General features: G+C 50.9%; 4 protein-coding genes across 4 annotated transcripts; 2 read left to right on the forward strand and 2 right to left on the reverse strand.

Moving 5' to 3' along the window:
* Positions 1-4158: 4158 nt before the first annotated feature.
* Positions 4159-5839, forward strand: VTN77DRAFT_2819 (uncharacterized protein; the record flags this gene model as incomplete). The annotated part of the gene is made up of 4 exons (XM_069418700.1): positions 4159-4267; positions 4336-4532; positions 4592-5087; positions 5145-5839. 4 exons carry the CDS (start codon positions 4159-4161, stop codon positions 5837-5839), a joined length of 1497 nt encoding a protein of 498 aa, XP_069282300.1.
* A 1120-nt stretch (positions 5840-6959) lies between these two features.
* VTN77DRAFT_2820 (uncharacterized protein) lies at positions 6960-7619 on the reverse strand (the record flags this gene model as incomplete). The annotated part of the gene is made up of 1 exon (XM_069418702.1): positions 6960-7619. One exon carries the CDS (start codon positions 7617-7619, stop codon positions 6960-6962), a length of 660 nt encoding a protein of 219 aa, XP_069282301.1.
* Positions 7620-9824: 2205 nt separating this feature from the next.
* On the reverse strand, positions 9825-11801 carry VTN77DRAFT_2821 (uncharacterized protein; the record flags this gene model as incomplete). The annotated part of the gene is made up of 3 exons (XM_069418703.1): positions 9825-10756; positions 10812-11615; positions 11786-11801. The coding sequence occupies 3 exons, from the start codon at positions 11799-11801 to the stop codon at positions 9825-9827; spliced, it is 1752 nt and encodes a 583-aa protein (XP_069282302.1).
* A 2224-nt stretch (positions 11802-14025) lies between these two features.
* VTN77DRAFT_2822 (uncharacterized protein) lies at positions 14026-16292 on the forward strand (the record flags this gene model as incomplete). The annotated part of the gene is made up of 4 exons (XM_069418704.1): positions 14026-14630; positions 14894-15178; positions 15244-15503; positions 15565-16292. 4 exons carry the CDS (start codon positions 14026-14028, stop codon positions 16290-16292), a joined length of 1878 nt encoding a protein of 625 aa, XP_069282303.1.
* Between the last annotated feature and the right edge of the window lie 722 nt (positions 16293-17014).

The raw sequence follows: 17014 nt of genomic DNA on the forward strand, positions 1-17014 counted from the left end.
TGATAATTCTCGTCAAGATAATGCGAATCAGCTCCGCTTCCAATCCCCTAACGCGGCCGCATGTCCGCATCGCAATCGCATCTGAAACCACCCATAGATAAGGTTGGGCGTACCTGACTGGATGCGGGCCGCATGCGGACCTTAGGTCTTACCTGGTACAACTACAACTAGACTATAGAGCACTCTGTACTACAAGTACTGTATTACTTAAGACCATCCAAATAATATAAAATGTGTGTATCGGTCATCACACCATGCGTGCGCACATGCCGCATCAACCGAAAATAATGAGGAAAGAAAAAAAAATTAGGCCTCGTTCGCTGATGAAATTCAGCTTATATGGCTCACTCAGCAAGACAGGGGACGAGAAAAAAAATCAACCAACTGAGATTTAATCACCCGACTCGAGATCGAGAGAGAGAGACAGAGATTACTAATTCGCCACAGAGCTAGTTACCTACTTTTATCATTAATAGGTAAGATAAATGGGATGAAAGGTGAGCTACCTAAATAATTATATAGGATCCCTTAATGGAAAAGGTTTCGGTCTCGGAGCGCGGGGCTCCACAGACGATGGAGACGCGATACTCGTTCGCTGACCTAGCCGAAGTTTGGCATGCTGCGCAGCGACCAGGAGAGCTGGACCCTGATATCGTTGTAGGGAGCATAATTATTGGTCCTTTTTCTTCTTCTTCTTTCTTAACCCAGAATATGAGCCTCAACTTTATTTATTATGAAGTTAGATAACTATTGCCTAGTTAGGTAATGAGTGGTAGTAAGAAGGTCTCCGTGCGTACAGCACGTGGCACACACAACATACCTGAATGAGAATTAGATTGAGTTTTTCCTGTCTCTAATGTGCAGGTACATTCTTGTAGAAACCACAAAAGAGAAAAGATAAGAACGAGAGATAAGCCCGGTGGATAGGTCCGAGTGGCTAGTTACCCGTTGAGGAAGGCGGGCCGCAGGGCGGAGCGGAACTATCCTGGGCGAACGGAGCAAAGGCGGGATCCCACTCCCGGTCAGTGTGGGGAACCTTGGCAGCTGATACCTTTGGCAGGCACGGGCATTATGGAAATTGAAATACTTTGCAAAGACCTGAAAGGGGATGAGATTACACAACTACGTTTAGATGGAAAGTTACCCAGCCCTCCCCTGCAGAGACAGTGATCCCCGCCGGCGGAGTTACATACGTCCACTTCACCCAGCCTCGTTCTTTCCAAGATCTTGTCCGGAGTGATCAGCTTACTGCAGGGCTATTGCAGCAGCAGACCAATGGGTATGGTGACCCCCTAGGGCACTCGTCAGGTCAATAATCTCAACCCTTACGTTGATTCGCAGAAGGATGTTATAAAGTAGATGGACGCAATGAGGAATTCCTAGTAAACCTGTAATGCAGACCTTAAATTTAATTTCCTGCTCAACAACGGATCAGTATTAGATTAGCCTTGCTAGTAGATATTCTATCTCTTACAGTACAACTTCAAACAGACTCGCTCTTTGATCTCTCTCTTGCCATTTTGCTTCCCTTGTCAACCAGTGATATCATACGAATTGAACTGATAACTCCAGGCAGGCGATGTCTTAACTCTTTTTATTCTCATTAGAATCATCGCTTATCTTATGTGCCTCCTAATTATAAAAGCATGGTTTCTGCTTCTATATTAACTTCTAAGTACCTCGCCTAGGCAATGCATACTTTATCTATATATAGTACATGTATTCTTGATGTCATCCACTTTGCGGTGATGAGAGACTTAAATTGATAATATTCCCCTGTTACATACCTAGGTATATTGTAATATATTATAAGCAAGCAGAGGCATATAGTAACTAGCTTGAGAGACCCCCAAGTATACCGTGGAAAGAGCACAGGAAGTTGCTTATGATAGGTAAAAATTTTTCCCCTGGACGAAAGAGCATAGAATGATACCACTCACGTTCTTAGGAATGGTCATGCACATGTGACCTGATATAACATGCATGGTGATGCTCATGATTCAATCGATCAAGATCGCAAGATAGTGGTATTGCATGCATACATGCATTATTGGGGCAACCACATCTGTCTGAATGTGCAGTACCTATTGCATACATAATGTGAGACGTCGATGTCGATCGATCCAAATCTCAATCTGATTTGCTGGGCCTTTTCGTCGATTCCCCTTGCAGGATGCGATGCTCCTTTACCGTTTGTGGCAGCTGACTGTGTGCGGGGAATTTCTTTTTTCCTTGTCGAGAGATATGGTGGATATCCCGTCTCTTCCCGTCCGTGGTCATCTGCTTGGTCATGAGACCAGCCTCCTTGCACGGGGTTCTGTTTTTCGTTCAGACTGTCGTCTATCTGGGACGGTAACGAATCAAATTAAAACTCGGTCGTGACAAATACTTCTTGACGGCTTCTAGTTCAATAGGTCATATGACTTATCCCTGGAATTATATCGGAGTAGACTGCATACAGGACGAATAAGAGTAATACTGAGTGTAGAGCCAGTCTTAGGTAAAGGCAAAGCTAAAAGTACGGAGTATTTGATTCTCTATTGATCGGGTGCACTTTCTTTGTTTCTTTTTTATGCCCAACCAACGAATAGGTTGGTCCCGATCTGGCGCCATTGCCCGTTATTCGAAGAAATTTCGGCAAGCGCGGTGTGGTAAAGTGTTTTATTAATTTCGGCGGCTACGCCAGTAGATTAGATGTGGCCAGGTACCTACCGAGGTAGGTAATTATGTACTGTACTGTACATTTTAGCTCGCCGAGAATTGGTGGACATTTATGATGCCCCTGCCAATCACCACCAGGCATAATCGCAATTTGTATAATCGATCACCAATGGTGGGATCGGACTGCCGGATCTGAAACAAGGGCTTCGCGATCACTCTACCCCGATAGGTAGTTCCTTCCAACGTTGACTCTTTATCATCGAAAAAGAAGGACGCTAGTAGATTAGATTTAGCTCGCTAACAGCCAATGTGATGAGCCCCCTTCATAACTGTATTGATCTAGTGTCCTGGTCAATCCCTTGATCATCATTCTTCGCTTGTCTGAGGGATCAGAGTCATAAGACACAGTTCGGAACCTGGGAGAAGCAATCCCCCCACATGAACCTGGGTATCTATCTAACCTCCCGATCAGCTCCGAGATGAGCTGTCCAGGCTTCATCAACCGGCGGTGAATATCCTGCAGATGGTTGCCTGCATGGACCACACCGTGACGCGGGGAAAATAGGCGACCCGCCCGTTTGCCACCCCCATAATGATGATCTGTCTGGAGGATGACCCCTCTGAAGCGATGGCAGGATCTTGTGGGGAAAAAATGGGAATCAACAGGCCGAAGATGCTTTGTCTGGTTTAGAGATGTGTTCTGGATGACTGACTCGTCCGGGCCGCACCGACCTAATGATGACGGGAGGCCGAGTTGACAACCTTCTAGAGGTAGTCTAGACCCGTTGATGGGATGGGAAGGTTGTTGCTACAAGAGCCTCCACTTTGTCCATTCATCTGGTCGCACACTCTTACTAGCTCACTCGGCTCTTTCACATCTTGCAGGTCCCTGCCAACCATCGTCAACAGACGACAGCTCATTGTGCTATTTGCCATTGGAGCGGCCTGTCTGCACCACCTCCCTTCTCCCCCCACACTCCTCCTCCAGCTCACTGCGAGGTCCTGCCAGCTTAGCATCTTTTCTTGGAGCAATCATTTTAAACCCGCCGGACCTGGGGGCTGTCTTATCACCTAAGACAAAGCCAACGGGCAGGAAGAATCGTCCGATCTCAGGACGAGCTGTTAACAGAAACAGAAACAGGATCACACAGCATCACGAACGCGTTGTCTTCATCTGCTCTGATCGGACATTATCTCGGCACCCATAAAACAAATATGAGCTTTTCCCTCTGTCTCTCGCTGACGCAAAAGGCAAGCTGACTTGTCCCTTCGATAATCTCACTGCCTGATCCTTGTGCGACATGCTCAGCTTGCGCCCTGTCCCTGTCGCGTCAGTGAAGATTACTCCAGCTTGAGCGTGATCAGAATCCCACCTGCGACAGGTAGACGTTCGATTCGATTCCTACCCACATCCCAGACGCGTACAGTCTTGGTGCGCTGATCATGTAGTTGCTACCTCTCTTTCTTTAACTTGGAAAGCCACGACGTCCGGCTGCCATGACGCAGGATCTCCCCGCAGGTCTGGTCACCACCACTGGCAAGATCCGCTCCGAGTTGGATGGTTTGGGTGACGTCGCTGTTGAAGATATTGCTCAGCTATGGAGGGGTATGATCGATAGATCGATATAATATTGGAGATGGTTTTAGCTGACCGGATTGGCCTCGTTATATTAGTCTATACCACGCACAGCTCTGTTCAGCGCGATGGAGCTGGAGCTCGGTTGGAAAACCTCTTCTGGAGAATCTGGGGCAGTACGCGGCTTCGGGAGACTCTTACTGGATCGACCTTGGCTGCGCTGTTCATGGACATCTCCGAAGACCGTCCTCTTCGAACCACACCGCGTCAGTCTCCGCAAGCGGCCCTGAAGAAGGTAGTACATCTTCTCCCGGGACGCAGCTGTCTGCTAACTTTTGACCTAAAAAAAAAAAGACCAGCCGCGTTTCTCCGGAGCCTCTTAACAACCTTACTCTTCCTACGAAAGCCGTCAGTAATTACAATGACGCTGAGAACTTCCCTTCAGCAGCACACAGTGTCCAGACTCGGACTCCTCTTCCGTCGATCCTCAAGAAGCCCAATGCAGAGAAGCCCAGTGCGACCCCGGGAGAGCCGTCATCCTTCAAAACGACACGGATTCTGGTCCCGGAGTCAGCTATCCAGAAAGATAAAGCCATGTTAGCACCGACAATGGGAGCACCAGCAACAGTGGTAGCAGCGACCAGCCGTGATCCAGCGCAGAAACAAGGCCGGAAAAAGCCGACCTTCATCGCGAACACGCCGGCGTTGTCGAAACGTAGGCCTGTGCTTATCAAACGTAAATCTGCCCAGACTTCACCTACTGCTGAAGTCTCAGAGGACAGTCTCCTTGCATCGGAGGCAGCGACTACGAAAGAAAATGCTCCGGTGCAGAAAACAGTAATTCAAGAAGGTAAGCTCGATTCGTTTTTGCACTACTACTGGCAGTGAAACTAAAATTGTTCGCCAGAATGGGACAACGGTGCCCAGGGACTTTCCTGGCAATCGCTGTCATACCTACGATCGGATGATGGGAACAATAACCAGACCACCTCCACTTCTTCTGCTGCCAGTCGATTGAGTCCTCCTCCAATCGGATTCACCGCCAGCAGCGTCCACCGCCATCGCAGTCCGGACCGCCCCTCTTCGACGGAGGAGGCTGCTGATCAGCAATCATCAACATCACCATCGCTGGTGGACCGGGATTTTCGAACCCGATTCGTGGAACGGAGGCGTCAGGAAGCATCTTCTCTGACGAACCCAAGTTCGTCGTACTTGAGAAGTCTCATTGCAAAGTCAGATATCGGCCAGCTACGGCGGGGAAGTCGAAGCTTGTCCCCAGCGACAAGACTGTCAGTAATGCCACCACCATCAAAAAGTGCAGATCCAGTTCATTTGCAGCCGTCTTCTTCCAGGAGGGGGAGGTCACCAGCCCGGTCTTGTGAACGACCAGCAGAAGATCCTAATAATAATCCTAGCAGCACTCCCAACAACACACAACAGCCACAGCCACAGCCACAGCCGAATCGAGCCAATTATGCATCTGGACTACCCTCAGTACAGAGCGCATCTGCGAGGGGCGAATTCACCCTGCCGAAATCCCCAAACAGTCACCTGAGCTCATTCGTTGACCGGTCCAGACAAAGGAGCCGGAATCGGACCTGAAAAAAAGAATGAAAGATCTAGGTAGATAGTCAAATGGACCAGCTGCTCAAAGGAGGTGAAGGGAAGGCAAAGAAGGAATGAAGGAAAGAGACTCTTTTTTCTTTTCTTTATCAGGTATCAGTAATTCCCCTGGAGTACATGTCAGTAGCAGGGGAGTTTTGAGGGTTTATGGCACGATGTTGTATTGAGTTGGACACACCGTCCCTACCTACTACCTCACTACCTAAACCTACCAGCCTACCTAAGGTACCTAATTACCATTACCTAACCACCTATCTATCTATCTCTCTGGATACTGTGCATTGAGATTAAGTACCTAAATAGGTAGGTAATGTACCTGGTAGGTAGGTAGTTCTTCAGACTATTCTTAGATTCTGAGTTTGATCCATCCCATCCATCTAATCCTCTCCTCTCGTTCATCCATATGGCTATGAGACGGGGAGATTTAATCTCGATAAGAGCCTGCAAAGAGATTACCTAGGTAGATTAGGTTAGGTTAGGTAGATAGATAATACCTACCTAACCTACCTAACCTACTTAGGTAGGAGACACAGGCAGGTATGATGTATTCGTCATTAATCTGATAACTATCAAATTGTTCCGATAAATTTTGATAATTATGGCGTTACTCTGACACTAGTTAGTTACTAGGTAGGTAATTGAGCGACTCCATGCGGAATGAATGAATAAATGCAGAAAAGACGTACATGCGTAACCGAAATGAGTAAATGAATGAATGTGTTGTGTTGTGTTGTGGAAGTAGAGAGAGAGGACATTCGCACGAAGATCAGTCAATCATCAAACCCAGAAGATTTAGAGAGAGGGGAAAAAAAAAGCAATTTATCCGACAGCAGTCCATCCAATACAGTACAAGACGAGACAAAACAAGACCAGACCAGACCAGACTAGACCATTGTTGCATATGCGTGTATGTAGTTTAGTAGTTGAGTTCAGTAAACTTGATGAAACCCAGGTACAGTAGTAGCAATCAGCAATAGGCAATCAGTATCCAAAGCGGGAAAAAAAAGTAGTAAGTAAGTAATTATCAACCCGGTCGTTCCCTTCTCCCCTTTCTACCCTTCACTTCGCGCAGAGGCGAGATTCGGTGGTGGTAAGCCATTTATCCAGTTTGCTCGACAAACTTCTCTTCCTGACGACCAGCGGCGGCGGCCTTCATCCCTCTCCGCCAGCGGATGCCGCACCATGTCGCGGTGATGGTCCATAGTCCCAGATTTGTCAAATCAACCCACACGGCGTGCTTCATGCGAACGATTCCAGGCTCCCCCTCTGGGTCTTCGCTGATGTACATCTTCCCAAAAATACCGAACAGCGTCAGCCACAGGATGCACAAGGTGCATTCCCAGAGGAAGAATGGCAGGTGCAGGCGGTGACGGACGGCGAGCGGGTCCTTCAGCATGAACGGTGCTGTAAGGTAGATCAGAGCCGTGAGCGCTCCCAGGCCCGCCGTCACCTCGGCATAAACCCATTTCGCGTCAGCGTAGACATGCTTCTGTCGGGCATGGTTGAGATCCACTCCGTAGAGCCCGACGACGGTGAGCCCCAGCACAAACTGAAAGAAGCGCAGGAAGGTGTCGGCGAATGCTTTGGCGGGGCTACGAGCACCACCGCCTGTCAGTTGGGGAGATATTAACTGCATTTCGCCGGAGCCGTTGTCGTACCAGCCTGAGTGGGCGTCTTGTTGTGCTTGGTTTTTCCTGGCCTTGCGGATCTTGGCTTGGTTAACACCGATCTTCAAGAGTCGAAAGGCGAGGAACGACATGAGAGGCGTGGATGAAGTGATGGAGAGATGGCTTTTTCGTGTATTGATAAGCTGGCAGCTCTGAGAGCAGAAGTTGCAGCAGTAGTAGGATGTACAGAACGAGTGGTCAAGGGTGTCCCGTCAAATTTATTTGAATAGTAGGAACCAAGAAAAATCCAGAAAGCAGGTAAAACTCGTCAACATGCGCGCTGCGCACTTTTTAACAAAGCAGGAGGCTATCTTCTTTTTCTGTTGCTGCGGGAAGAATTGCCGTTATTGTGGCATGAATCAAAGGAATTGACTCAGCACTAACAGCAGTGAATGGGAATAGAATCTCAGACAATAGCCAATGAGTAATGAAGATGGACGCGATGGACGCCTATTCAATAGACTGAAAGACCCGACGAACAATAGAGAGAGAGAGACAAGGGAAAAGCAGAAAGAAAAGGAAACAAAAGGAGTGAACAATGCGGAACAAAGATGATTGATGCACTGCAGATAGATGGAAGAACCACAAACAAGACAGGACGTACCTTGAATCTTTATAGATTCGTATCCTTCAGCGCTGCACTTGGCGATCGCACGAACTATTCTCCATAAAGCTTTTGGGGAACCTACCTATTGTTCCACCTGAGCCTAATACGTCTCAGCGTTTGAGAACCACCAACCTGTCAACGGTGTGCAGACATGGAGAGCCCCAGGCCAGAGCTGCCGTCTTCACTGGATCAACTTTTCGTGATTTCTTATTTTAGGGATGTTGCGTGTATAAGACTGCAGTCTCCGTGGGGACTGTTTCGGGTTGAGCAGGCGCTTCCTGATGGACAATTGTCATTCGTCTTGGTAGCCGCCGTAGTGCTAAGAATATATAACCTTCCAAAAAAGAGATGAAACCTTCGCACAAAGAGTGTGAGGAGAGAGAAAGATAGAGACAGACAAAGGAAAGAGCGGGTTATACGGTCATGGTGAAGGGCTGCTTGCGATGGCCCAAATAACACGGATAACTCCATCCATTGATGATCATGGTGATGGTCATGGGTATGGTTGGAACAAACTAGATGGCAAAGAGTGGCTGGCTACTGATGAATGATGAGGAATGAAACGCATCGAGGTAGCTAACCGCAGACATATTCAGAGACTGATTGATACTCGCCAACCGCTGCCAGGTGAGCAGCGAGATGTCAAGCGCCGACGTCATCCTGCAGGGGTCTGCCAATCGCTTGGCTGGCGGTTGAGTGGTCCCTAACAGCCTGACATTCTTGCCGGTGGTTTGGGGAAGCGCCCGCCCAGCTTGTTACCTTAGGCAGGCACGGCGCACCTAGCCAGGCACCTAAGCTAGGCAAGCCCCTGCACTCCGTAGGCGGTAGCGGATTCCTCGTGGGGGCGGGGCTTGACTGGCCGTCGACGCTCCTGACATGCGATACTAGAAACTTTTCTAAATTCGACAGCGCAAAAAAGAAAAAAAAATTTAACATATCGCTTCATTGTTTCGTTTCATTCATTGATCCTATGGACAAAACAGCCTTATAGCCGCACAGAAGAGTACCACACCAGGAGCGATGGGCAAACCTTCTTTTGTGACAGAAAAGACTGGCATTCCACAGATACGTACAGGCATGAAGACAAAGAATCCAAATACTCACACACTGGTGGGGCCCCTTATCCTGTATACGAGGTTCATGCCAAAGCTATGGACCACCACTAGAGTATTCCAGGAGTTCACTCACATCTTGACAAACAAAAGACCGATCCACGCCACGATCCTCCAACACACTGACAAAAACCGAGACCAGGAAACGAGATCGTAAGTTGGTCCTGGGACCAGAGTGATACTGATGCCGTTGTAACTCTCCAGACGCTATGCGGAGAAACCATACTGGATAAAAAGAAAGAGGGATGTGGAGAGGGGAGTCCAATGATACCTACCAACTGCACCAGGGCAAAAAGGAAAACACCATGATATGTAATGTTCTAGGGGAGGGGCGTATCAAAAGCAGACACGGATGCGAGAGGAAACAATGACACAAACACAAGAACAACACCAACAAACCAGACCGTCATCACAAAGACAGATTGCCGGACAGCCTCCTGACACTCCCGATCGTCGTAACAGTGTAACCGCGGAGCCAGATCAAGACATGGGCTGAGAGAAGACCCCCGACCGGAGTCATTGCGAGGACGCGGAAGCACTGACGAACGCGACTGCCATCGAGCTGCCCGGCCGAGGCTTCAGGTGGCCCGACCTGATCCACCACCACCACCAGCTACACCCTTAGGCTGGACGGTGCCTGTAGCTGAAGACGTGCGAGCGGCCGTTCCACTCGGCGCAGGCGGTTTTGTCGGGGTTTGCTGGGGAGGGGCTGGTGCTGGGATCGAAGTCGGCTCGTCATCATACTCGGTGCCGAGATAATCATCGGGATGGGATCCCGGGGCATCCATGGCAGCGTGTTCGGTGGGATGGTGGGCAGGCTGCTGAGCAGCTGCATGCTTGGCCGCGTTCTTGGTCGCCTTCTTGCTCTTGCGACCCTTCATCTTGGCCTTCTCCAACAGTCTTCGCTTCTCGGCGAGTCGTCGGCGTTCCTTGCGATCTTTGATCTCGTACTGTCGGATGAGCGCCTCGGGCGGGTGACCAAAGATAGCCTCATACTCGCAAAACTCACAGATCCAAATGTCTTCCGGGTTTGGCGGATGATGCAGGTTGGCGTACTGCTGTTGGATTTTCCGCTGACGAGCTGCCAACGCATAGATGCTTGAAGGCGATCGTCGAGTCTTCTTGCCAGACGTGTTGTTGGCCTGAGTCCCTGACGCGGGTTGCTGGGATCCTTGCTGTGCCGGCTGGCTGTTTGCTGCACCCATGTTTGGACTGGTCTGCGTGCCCTGAGTTGCAAAATCTCGCTGGTTTTGTGCTGTTGATGGCAGTGAAGAGTTCGATAAACGCTGAGGTTGAGACAGTGGATATGGATTGGGAGGTTGCAGTGCTATGCTCTTGGAGAGATCTGATTCACATGTGAAGGTAAACTGAGTCTTAGTCGGTGATGTCTTGCTGGTCTGTTGATCCAGCAAGCTGACATTGTCCTGCCCTTTGGATGTTGGAGAGAGAGCAGCAGCGTTTGCAATAGCGGCAGAGATAATGCCCTGATCTGATTTGGCTCCAGATTCACCTGGAAAGGAGGTCAGTGTTTGTTTTCAGGAAAAGACAAAAAAATACAGATTTACCTGTTGCATGTGAAGATAAACTTAGATCACGGCGACCCGCTCCCGATCGTCCTCCAAGCCATGAATCCCGTGAGTGGATAGAGAGCGGGTTCCTTCCAGCATTGCGCAGGCCATGGCGTCCAAGCCGGCCGCGACCAGGTCCAGAAATCCCACTGCCTGCTGCAGAAGCAGGACTGCCAGAACCATAATACGTCCCAGTACCGCCGCCATCCCCTAATGATGCTGGAGTGGATGCGGTCGATCCAGATAGTCCCATGTTTGCCAGATCAGTGGTGAGACTGGAGTGGTGGCTGCTCAGGGACCCAGACGTGGGGATTTTCCTCTTCTTCTTGTTGTTAGTGTTTTCAAAAGCATCATAGCCATCCATCCCAGCCGGCGAAGACTTGGTCTGTAGGCTGTCAAGATGGCCGGAGTGCGTTTGGCCATTGGAAGTGGGGGTGGAGGGGGACAAGGACGATCCGCGGAAACCGGCGCTGCGGCGGACTACGACGGGACCATCCTCATCACCACTCTCGACTTCGACACCGTTCTCGTATGGATGACGATGGTCTCGATCGGGGCTGTGATCGTGTCCGTAGTGATCAACACCATTCTGCTGCATATATCCCTTGCCATCATGGGACTCCCCGTTCTCTGAATAGGAACCGTAAAAGAGTTGGGTCACCGGTGGGGCGGGGGGATAGAGGATCGACTCGGCCGCCTCTGGAGAGAGACGAGAGCGGAGGGGCCGTTTGGGTAGAGGTCTAATCAGTCGATCTGGATAGACGGGGGATGGCGTATCCGGAGCGGAAGAAAAAGTTCCGCCTGCAGGAGCGTATCATCAGCCATCAAGTCGCTGGCACGTACTCGACTGTGACTCATCCAGGTTCAGGGAAAGAGAGGCCCGGGATATCACATCCACATCCATATACGTTTATGTATAGCATGGGAGCCTTCCCGGGATGTTTAGATTTCCACGAGGGGACCACACGTACTCAGCGTAGCAGCCATCACGTCAGTTTACAACGCTCACTCACTCCCAACGACGGCAGCCCACGTGTTATATGGATAACCCAGCCAGAGATCTCCTTTATCCTTCCCAGATTGTTTTTTGACGCTTGTCCAGAATGTAGGCAGGGTTTCAGATGGGAGACAGCGTGCGATACCGGAGACTCTATCCAAAACTGTGTGTCATCAGGTGTGAGCACCTCTCTTCTCAACTATAGGATCTCTGTAGAAGCCAGCCAATAAACTTGGAAAAGACACTCTGGAGAGGGAACCCAGATTACCGATCAGAACAGAAAGGGGATGTGAATAACAGTCAGGAGAAGAGTCCACATCCACTTACACACAACAGGGAAATTATTCAGCAGGCCAAAAAGCAGACTTTTAAGGAGAGACGAAGCGCAACGGCAATGAGGACGAGGCCGGAGGGCCAAAACGAGCACTTGGACAGGATGCAACCACTCGTGGCACAATTGCAACGGGGTCTGATAGGGGCAAGGAGGGGAATGACACAGTCGATGGGAACGAAACGGGCGATGAGCGATGAAGCAGAAGTAAGTTAGACCGTGGCGGCCACTCTTCAAGGCTCGGGTATGCCGCGCTAACCCCAAAGGGGATGCGCCAATAGGCTTAACCGCGGTCAGGGTTGCCAGCACAGCGGAGACCCGGAGACGGACGGAGAGAGCCTGCCAGGGGAGAATTACTAATCATCCTACGAATTATCATATTGTGAAGACGATGCAGTGCAGGGTAGCAGAGAAATGTGTCTACATCGTTGTCTGGAGGCTGATTGTTGGGTTGGGGAGTGCTTCGAGGGGAGACGTGCCTGTTCCCCTTTCCTCCCGAAGCCCTCCCTCGTACCTGAATCCGGACGCCCTCCTCTCCAGCCTTACGCCCTTCAGTTGCAGTCTGGTGCCTTGCAGCCTAGTTGACAGCTGCACCGTTTCTGCCGCACGGTAGAACAAGGACTAGATCTTAAGTGGTTGGACTAAACCTGTTCCTACTGAAGCGTTGTGTTCTGTTTCATACAAGGGTCCCACGCAGGGCAATCTGGTGGAGATCGGACGAAAGCACCAGGCCCCCTCCCACTTGATGGGATGAGCAACACTGGTCCCAGATCCAGATTCTAAGACCCAACTTTTGTATTCAGCTGTCTTCCAGCGTTGCAAGGCAAAGTACCCTGTCTTGCGGTGCAAGCAGCTCAGTTTGGCCGCACTTCCAGCTCCCCCGAACCACAATGTATAAGCTCGCGATCGATGGCCTTATCTATCTCCAAGCAGAAATTGGCGCATTTACAGTCATTCACCCGTAGAATAGTTAGGCTAATGTCAGCTCAATGCATGGCCATGACTGCCGAATCCCAAGCTGCTGGCAGCAATAGCTCTCTTATCGCCAGTTATGTGAAGATAACGTGCACAGGCCTGCGGTAAAAACGGGAATATCTTATCGACGGGAGAGGACTCAGGTATCAGGCACCGAGGTCGAGGAGGAGGACGTAGATGAGCGGGGTCGAGTCCGATCGAAGAGGGTGACGCGTGAATCGAGTCGAGTCGAGTCGAGTCGAGTCAGCTGGGGCGGCGAGAAAGAGACACGGCTCACTCGTCAAGATGATGACAGAGGAACCGACGATGGCAGTAGATTTATACCGGAGACATGGATGAGGGAGCAAAAAACGACGGATCGCTGGCGCATCCGCCGGCAATGCTCAGCGCCTGGTCTCTGCCTGCGCATTTTGTCAGTCTGCCGTGCTTGGAGCGGGGAAGCGGACGAGCCAATGCAACCGCCGTCGAACGCGAGCAGAGCAGCGTGAGAGGAGAGGGAGCCAAGCGTGAGCCAGCGCCATCCCGTTCCGTCTCTTCTTTTCCCCCCATCCTCTGCTCCTCTCCTCTCTGCCTCTCTCCCCCCGCGATCCCTAGCCCTCAGTCCTCAGACTATGTAGTCGGCTGCTTTCCTGTGGGAGCTGCCAGACGGTCATCTTGGATCCGTCGTCTTCTCGCCCATCTCTCTGCAATTGTCCCTTTGAGCTCCTTCTCGGCCACTGGCCGAGCCACCACCAAAAAGCCCGCTCGAGGTCCGCTATCGCACTCCCATCGCGTGCAAAGCAGCTTCGGCTGGCTTTGCTCCTGGGGTCGCAGGATTGCCTGCTTGCGACGGACAATAGGATACCCCCGTGCTTTCAATTTTTTTTCAATTTTTTTTCTAGGGTCCCACGGAAGGACCGGTCGCAGCCATGACTCCTCGTCGCTCCTCCCGTGCTCGCACAACCCAGCCCTCTCCTGCTCTCCTCCAGCACTCGAACTCCTCCAGCTCGGGAAACTCGCTCACCCGCGGCGAAAGGAGTACTCGATCGAACCACAAGATCCCTTCCCCACAACGATCGTCGACGCATCGCTCTCAGTCCCTCGACGAGCCCGACAGTAAGAACGACGCCCCCCACACGCGCCAACGGCATCGCGCACGAGACGAGGACAACGACGATCCGCACCAAGCTGCCGAAGCAGAAGACGAAGAGGAGGAGGACCCAGAGGAGGAAGAAATAACGCGGTGTCTTTGTGGACAGCAAGACTATCCCGGTCTGCCGCCCTCCCGCCGCGATGCCCTCGGTCGGCACGGCCACAAGTCCGGGGGGAAGGATGAGTCCGGAGGGACGCTGTCAACGGACGCATCCGATCCTCTCAGTGATGACTTGGGAAGCATGTTCATTCAGTGCGACTCATGTAAGGTGTGGCAGCACGGGGGTTGCGTCGGCATCATGGACGAGGCCATGAGTCCGGACGAATATTTTTGTGAGGAGTGCCGGAAAGATCTTCACAAGATCACGACTGAATCCAATGGGTACGTGAGCAACTCCACTGTCACTATCTATCTCTTTATTCCTTTTCTATTGTCTAGAGACGTGGACTGCCGCCTCTCTGACTCTACACTGTTGCTGTCCCATGGCTGTCCTGCCCCCACTGTCCAAAAGCACAACATCCCAGTGTACCCCTGACACCACCGCAATCTCACCAGACACTCGCAATACTAATACACTGTTTTCCTGTCCTATTATTTCACTCCTGCTAAACTATCATGTGGACATCTCGCTTACGTTCCCGCAGGCAGAACTCGTCGCAGTACCTGCCGGTCGCAGCCGTTTCGTCCCCGGGCTCCTCCTCCCGAGCCTCTTCGAGAGATAATTCCCGACGCTCGCGCGACTTAAAGACTCGTCAGAATGAGACGGTTAATAATCCTAAACGTCGTTCCACCATGAACAGCCGGGATGCGGCCTATGACGAGGAGGAGCAGCTCCGACGAGCCATCGAGGAGAGCAAGGAAGAAACCAGAATGAGCCATGATGATGCAAGCTCCCGCAGACCGAAGAGGAGTCGCAGCGACAGTGAAGCGTAAGTCGTCTTCAATTGCTTGAGTTGGAACATGATCTGGGTCTAACTTTTTTTTTCTTCTTCAGTAACAAGCAAGCTGTGAAGCGACAACGGACCAGCTCTCCCTCCCCCTCCTCCCTCTCCAAGCAAAGCAACCCAGTGTCACAGCCCGCTTCGGATGACGAGTCCAAAGCGAAAACGAACGGTGGTGCGAAGAAACAACAGCGTGCGATCACCAATCGAAACCAGCGTGATAAGGAGACGAAGGAAACAGAAGAGGCAGAACCAGAACGCCCCGATACTGCCAATCGAAGAAAATCTCGTTCCGACAGAAGAAGAGGGGACGGTAAGTCTTGTAGAAATTTTTATTCTCTCACCCAGACGCTGGGCTGACCATGTCGTCACAGAGTCCGAGCACGAGGGCGGTGCGTCTCCAACGAAAGCAGCAGCTCCCAATGATGCCGAACCCTCCGATCCGACTCCTGGAACTCCCGTCCAAACTCAAGAACCAGCTGCTCCACGCCCATCGACACGAAAGTCAGGTCGACCGCCTGCGCGTCGCGGGGGTCGTCAGGGACGCAACCAATACACTCGAGACCGCGATGTCAACGGTGAGGGGAACAACTCTCCGAATTCCCCAGGACACTACCGCGATCAGGGGGCGGGACGAGATTCTCCCAATGGCAATGGTCACGGAGGGTCGAACGGAGTCCACGTGAACGGGGGCGATTCCGGCAGCAAGCCGAGCAAGGCCCGCCATTTGAACCCGCATCGGACGTCGATGAACGAGATGAAACGACGGGTTGCTGCCATTCTAGAATTCATCTCGCGCATGCAAGTTGAGATGGCCGTCAGCGGCGAGAGCACCACGCCGCCCAACGGCAACGGGAACGACTCTCGGGCATCCGTGAAGGCCGTGGAAGAGCAGCTGGGGACCGGCCCCAGCGAAGGAGGAGCAGTAGGCACCGCTTCCACGGACGGTGCCTCGACTCTCTCCGTGAAAAATGGTGAGGGGGCAGGCCCCTCGTCTGCGGAGAAGGATTTCAAAGACCTCAGCAGCGTCGAGATGATGGACGTCCTGACCCGGCACCTGCTGAAGTGGCAGCAGGAGTACGGTAAATATGGGGAGAAGTAGCAGAAACGGAAGTGGAAATCCATCATGTCTTGTCACGTCTTCCAATTTCCTCCTTCCTTTCGGTCTTCCAGTTATAACAGTTCCTTTGGGCGAAAAACTGGGATGATTGCTATTTGCACATACAATACGATACCCCGATCTCGTCATGACGTCTCTTCTTCTCTTCCTTCTTCTCTTCTCTTCCACCTCTTTCTTCTCCATCTCAAATTCTTTCTTCCTTGCATACAGGGATGATTGACTGACTCATTAACAATGTATAACTATGACTCTGGTGTGGCGTGGTGTTGTGGCATGGCATGGTGTGGCATTATTATGGTAATGGCTCTAACATATGGCTCTGGCTTTGGTTTGGTTCCGGCGTTCATCATCCGGTCATCTGGATTTCTTTTCTTCCCTCTTGTCTCATTTCGTTTTTTTAAAAAATTGCTTCTACCCTTTCTGGGACATGGACATGGGTCTTACTTCTTATTCTTTTCCTCCTTCTGCTGCTTCTTTTCTTGATGTTTTTTTTCTGGGGCTAATTAATTACCTGATTGATTGATTGATTGACCGAGTGACTGCTTGATTGAGTGATGTATGTACGTACGTAACGTGAAAGAAAAAGAAAGACGAAACGCGGAGGAAAAAAAATCGGGAAATGTAATAATGGAAATGAAAGGGATATAGGAAATGAAAATGGGTTTTTGTTTCTTCTTCTTCTTCTTCTTCTTCTTCTTCTTCTT

The sequence above is a fragment of the Rasamsonia byssochlamydoides genome (genome assembly GCF_041956645.1).
Source record: "Rasamsonia byssochlamydoides strain NRRL 3658 unplaced genomic scaffold VTN77scaffold_2, whole genome shotgun sequence".
NCBI classification, from domain to species: domain Eukaryota; kingdom Fungi; phylum Ascomycota; class Eurotiomycetes; order Eurotiales; family Trichocomaceae; genus Rasamsonia; species Rasamsonia byssochlamydoides.